Source organism: Rhinatrema bivittatum, chromosome 2 (genome assembly GCF_901001135.1).
Source record: "Rhinatrema bivittatum chromosome 2, aRhiBiv1.1, whole genome shotgun sequence".
Classification (NCBI taxonomy): Eukaryota; Metazoa; Chordata; class Amphibia; order Gymnophiona; family Rhinatrematidae; genus Rhinatrema; species Rhinatrema bivittatum.
The window spans coordinates 196,306,850-196,312,849 of NC_042616.1; the positions used below are offsets into that span (position 1 = coordinate 196,306,850).

The following is a 6,000-nucleotide window of genomic DNA, read 5'->3' on the forward strand; positions in this document are numbered from 1 at the left end:
CATTTCTTAATAAATGAAATTCCCAAAGTCTCTTTTGTACTGTATGTTTGCCTTCATTAAATTGTTAAGCTCTTTGGTGTGGGGTTTTTTTTTTTTTTTTGTGCAGCATTGCAAACATCGAGTAGCACTACAGAAGTGATAAGTAGTAATAGCAAAACTGGACCTTTGAAGGATCACCGGACACAATTATGTATATTCATGTCTTTTCTCAAGCAGAAACGATATTGTCGTAAATAAGCAGCTGCTTTCTCATGATAAGTCCAATGAAAAGTACCCTAGCTATATAGCAATACATTTAAATAAAAATACACAGTCAATATGGTTTGTGTTTCCATCATTATCTGCCGCACTCTCCACTAAAAACACTGCAATGTTTATTCCCCTATACTATATATATTGAGAATTCTATTCAAAAAATATAGAGAGAATTTACAAACTGTAAAAGATTAAATTGGTCAACTATTCCTAGCAAGTAAATTCCTGTTATATGAGTTAAAAACACAGAGAAAATGAGGGCTTAGTTGGGCCCCATTTGCATTAATATGTTTTGGGGCTTTTTTTTTACAGAGCGATCCCTTGATGTTGCACCCCAAAACATGCCAAGGCATTCAGTTTTCCTTCCATGCAATATATCTTGATTGAAAAATAGTCATTTGGATGAAGTAGCAGCTCATCCATTTAGATGGAGGCCTGAAAATATTTTCTGTTGCCTCTTCACATGCAAAAATCATTTTAAGAGTTTTCTTTAAATTCAGGCAATTTTAATTATCACAGGCATATTTAGAGAGACGTTATTAATTTAGACCACCATTATTGAAGTGTTTGATTTCAGACATCCCAAAACGTTTTCATTTTGAATTAATGAACTATAAGCAACCTCAGCAGTGAAAAATTACTATGTATAAGGGAATTCTAAGTTCTTAAATTATTTGTAAGGTGTAATGAAAGAAAAAGTAACATGACAATTGTAATACAAGAAGAAGAGATGTCTTTCAGATTGATACTACTAAAAGAAAATATTAACCAAACTCATGTTTGAGTCTATATTATTGACAGCTAATCTGTAGCTCTCGCTGATGACATAATGCATTGTAATTGTGCACACAGTGCACTATATTATGTTCTCTAGTCTTTGAGGCATAAACTTGGGGATATGCATTAAGTCATCTAAAGGTAACTTTTATTGATTTCAAACATTGAACTAATCAGAAACAAAATGCTAAAGGAAAATTTACAGTACAAAATTTGGTGAATATATTATTATTTTAACACTACATTGGGTCAAAGTTTAAAAGAGTTAGAGTTAAATCAATGTAAGTCATTCCAGAAATATTAGAGGCATGTATTTGCTATTCTTGTAGGAATTAAGGAGTAGTCTAGCACATTCCTGGTAAGCACAGATTGTGATTCTGCACAGCAGGATGTCTATTTACAGTAAATATATGTTTGCATTGCACAAACTTCCTTTCATAAGTGCTAGGAGATAATCAAGGGAGAAAGCAGTCTGCCACTTGTCTCACAAGTGTAAGGGACAGTCTCTCCTTTGCAGATAAAACACACAATAAAGCTAATGGCCTGCAATTTTTTTTAACAGCAATAGTAAGCCTAATGTTGGATTCTCCATTATGTATCATGTTTTTTACAGTAGCTTTATGATGGATGATTGAAGATGCGTGCATATTAAAAGATGCATCCGTGCATACTACAAAGAGTGAGACTGTAAAACAGAGCACATTATATGCTGCAAATGCCAACTTTTGTGCACGAAAACAACTTTTTCGCTTCATATAGGATCCGCAACTAAATTCCTGCAAACTTTACCTGGCCTATTGTAGAAATAAAAAACTTGTTGCAGAACTTGAACGCTGGTAAAGACAAATAACCTAAGGACCCAGAACAATTACAAAGCCATTTCCCAGGTCAACAAAACCAGCTGCTGAAATACTGCTGATCCTAATTATGTTGGATTGCTGATCCCCTGAACTGTGAATGCTTGATAAATATTCGGAAATCACCTCACTGTCAGCTCCCACTGGCTTGATGCAAATAAACTTCAGCTATGTCTGCTTCCCAATCTTAAGAGGCTTAAATCCTTCCTTATTTTGTCATCTTTCTCTCTTCCTGCAGTGATCATGAAGAAGCACAGTGCTCGCGGAAGGGGGCTGGAATGGATTTCCAGGTAACTTTTCCTAGTGAAAACGTCTAGAGCGGTTTTAGACTGTTACAGCAGCGACAATTAATGTGGCTGGTGTTGTTCCTTAAACGAAGGAAAAGTGGAGCCTGACTCCGTGGAGGCTGTGGAAACCATTGCAACTTGCGTGTTTAATAATATAAATACACCCAGGCGGTAATTTTCAAAAGGAGTTGCGCACATAAATGTAACTACTATTGTAGCAATTTTTAAAAGCCACTTACTCAAGTAAAGTGCATTTACTCAAGTAAATCCTATGGATGATTCAATGACACATATTACAGCAATTTTCAAAAGCCTACTTATTCGAGTAAAAAGCATTCACTTGATAAAAACTCAGTTTTATTCGAGTAAATGCTTTTTTAAAATCAGGCTGCCAGAGTATGAAGACCTCAGGTCGATCGTGCCCGAACATTTTCCTTGTTTATTAGCGCGCCAGAACGCAGCCTAAATATAATAGCTGTACATTTAGGGGTAGATTTTAAAAAGCATTTACTCGAGCAAAACTGGTTTTTGCTCGAGTAAATACACTTTACTCAAGTAAGTGGGCTTTTCAAAATTGCTACAATATATGCCATTGAATTGTCCATAGGATTTACTCAAGTAAGTGCACTTTACTCGAGTAAATAGCTTTTGAAAATTGCTACCATAGTATGTCACATTTACATGCGTAACTCCTTTGAAAATGACCCCCTTACACTTTCCCAGGGATCTTTGCCCACACATGCACGCAAACGTCAAAACTCCAGCGTTATGCGATAACTGGAGGCATCTTCGTGAAGAAGAATAGCTCTGCCAACGGAGCCTTGATCAAAGTGCAGGAAATTCCTGGAACAACCTAGGAATCTCTCTCTCTGACATCCACCCGCGGAGGCGACAAGAAAAGGAAGCTTCCGAGACCCCCTCGTACCTAACTGGGCTCAAGCGATGGAAGAGCCAACATTCATTCGTCTCGGGACGGAATCTGTTGACAAGTGATTACAGCAAGCGTCACGTGCTCATTGTTCTTCGCAATCCTGTTTGGGAAAGGGAGCAGGGATCTTCGGGAACTGACTGGAGGGGGGGGGGGGGAAGGCGTGGAGAAAAGGGATGTCCCCGTGCTATCATGTACCAGAAACCAAATCCCGAACTCCAGCGTGCTGGCGTGTGAACTGTTGCTGCAGATTCGTTCCACCATTGTTTTATTCTATTTTATTATTATTCTGTTTTTTTACATTATTATTGACTTCCTTTTTCTTACCTACCTACCCGTCTGCGCATGCTCCCCAGGGCGGCAAATGCCAACTGCGTGCGCTTACCTGAGCTGTCACTTTTCCTTTTCCCGGCTCTCTTCTCCGCCTCGGCCGGGGAGAGAGCCCGCCTGCCGTAGTCCCCCGGCGCGCAGGCGGCCCCGGCCGGAGCGCCGGCGCCGAGGCCGGACGAGTTGGCGCACAGGACGGGGGGGCTGCCGCTGCCCAGCTCAGGGGCTCCCGAGTCCGGCTGCAGGCAGAGGCTGTGCCTGGCAGCGGCAGGGGGCGAGGCCATCGGGGGAATGTGCCAGTTCGACTGCAGAGTCTGGTGGTGGTGGTGGTGGTGCTGCGGCTGCTGCTGCTGCGGCTGCTGGTGGTGGTGGTGGTGATGGTGGTGGTGGTGGTGCCCCCGGTGGTGGTGGTGCTGGCTGCCAAACATGCCCTCCTCGTTGGGGTACCCGGCTATGATGCAGGAGGGTGAGGACGTCGACAGCTCGGGGTAGGACATGTGGTCCGATCTCCCGTGGAGGGTGAGGGAGGACTGGGAGAAGTGGTGCAAGCCCTGGGCGGTGGCGTGGGGGCTGCGAAGGCAGCCGAAGAGCGTGTGATCCATGGCATGCAAAGTCTCGGGTTCCGGGCAGCGGCAGCAGCAGCGCCTGTCAGGCTCCAACTCCCGCCGCCTGCGCTCAGCTTTCACTGTAATAAAAAAAAACTTTCTCCAAAGACAGCAAAAACCGGCACACTTTCGGCAGAGCGCAGATAATCCAGGTCTTCAGCCGAGGGGCCGGTCCCCGATGCCAGAGCAGCCCTCTCTCTCTCTCTCTCTCTCTGTCCAAGATGAGCTTTCTCAGAGCTACTCAGATATCAAGAGCCGGGGAGGGGGAGAGGCTGAAGCCAACAGAAGGTGGTCCCAGGGAGCTGCTTTAAGGGGGAAACAGCTAAGAGAGGTTATAAATAGTATTGTAACGTGAGCCGGGGGGCTGGCCCAGGAGCACGGCACTGACCACATGCAAACTCCCTCCAGAAGTCCAAGCCACTGCGCCCAGTACCGTGGGTCACCAGGACCCTCCTGCTCAGCCTCTGTCCCCTGGTATCAGGGCAGTGGAGTATTCCCCAGGCAAAAAGGCAATCTTAGCGGGCCCAGGTCGGAATCGCAGGTGTCAGAGGGCTGCAGGCTGGCTGAGGAGGGCTGGAGCCGGGGACAGCTGACGTGGGGCTGCGCTCAGCATTTGCCTTGTGGGGAGCCTGGCAAGGCACCACGGCATCCTCTGCAGACATCAGACCTGTTATTTATCAGACAGCTCTGCTTAGCAAAGTTTGGGGCTTTTTTTTTTTTTTTGGTCTTCCGTCTCACACTGCTGCGGTTAATGTTAATTAATAAAGTCTTGCAGCTGCAGTACACCAAGCACACGGGCCCGCCTTTTACTATGGGGCAGAGTTGCAGGAAGCGCTCGCAAGCTTCTCACAGGGCACACAAGTTAAAAAAAAACACAAATTAACAAAAGTCAAAATGATGTGGTCTGAAGCATCTCTTTTGCATTAAACTCCTTCCCTGCCTCCCCCTCGCATTTTCAGTTTTATACAAGTTGTGTAAAAAAAAAAAAAGGCTCAAATTCCTCCCTTATTTTTTTTTTTAACCAAAGGCAAATTATCCAGTGTTTTCCTTTCTTCCCTTCAGTATATTGATGAACACAAGATCTTACCTGATAAAATGCAGCCTGCAGTTCAGCAAATGTCAGCATGGAGCCAAGTTTCTCAGTCTGCCACTAGCAGATTTTGTTTTTAAATTATAAATCGTTTTACTCCATGAAGAAAAGTGAGCGTGTGTCTGTCTGTCTGTCTCTCACACACACTTACACACACACACACACACACGTGTGTGCCCTAAAGCTGTGCTATTTTAGCACTCTTACCAGTTTCTTTCTTGAAAAACGGTTTGGGAATCATCATTGTGCGCATTCCCTATACATTCTACCAGATTGGGGGTGGAGGTGGGGTTTATACACCTGCATCACACGGGCACAGAACATCAGATATAGGTTTGTATAATTTATACGGGGGCAATCCTTTCCTAACATTAAGATAATTTGAATTAGTTCCATTCATTTTTTATAAATCAAACTAAAAATCAGATTTAAGTTTTTTAGCAAAGCGCAACAAGCCTCAAGCCCCTTTACTAGCCCAACTTTAAAGTAGCGCATCTTTGTTAATTTCCTGCAACTGGAAGGGTAAACCATTCATTCTACAGAAAAAAAAATTCAAGCAAGCCACAAGGTGGGCAAAAAGGGCCGAGGACTGTTTGTCCAGCTATCACATTCCAAACATTTTGAGGGCAAACTTCCTACAAGCTTTTTGCTCGGAGCTTTTGCTTGCACAGTTTTCCTGAAGCTGCAGAACATTAAATAGTTGGACCAAAGGGACCCTTCTTTTAAAACCGCGAAAGCCTTACTAACTTGCGGGCTTTTTGCACGTTTTTGTGCCCAGTTTCGGTTGAAAGGTAATTCTGGCCACAAGACACCTTTTGTATTTTCTGATCCACTTCTTGCCCCCCACTTGCTTCCTGGTATATACATTACGCCT

The 6,000-nt window shown here is 43.7% G+C and overlaps 1 protein-coding gene across 2 annotated transcripts in view; it reads right to left on the minus strand.

Moving 5' to 3' along the window:
• Window positions 1-4,353, minus strand: part of MEOX2 (mesenchyme homeobox 2) — a 142,694-nt gene extending 138,341 nt beyond the window's left edge. Inside the window, exon 1 of one of the 2 annotated variants that reach the window (XM_029589007.1) lies at window positions 3,490-4,353. In XM_029589007.1, coding sequence (XP_029444867.1) covers window positions 3,490-4,033 — 544 coding nt within the window. In that variant the 5' untranslated portion in view covers window positions 4,034-4,353. The remainder of the gene's footprint in view (window positions 1-3,489) is intronic. The other variant, XM_029589009.1, reaches the window with a different exon arrangement.
• Between the last annotated feature and the right edge of the window lie 1,647 nt (window positions 4,354-6,000).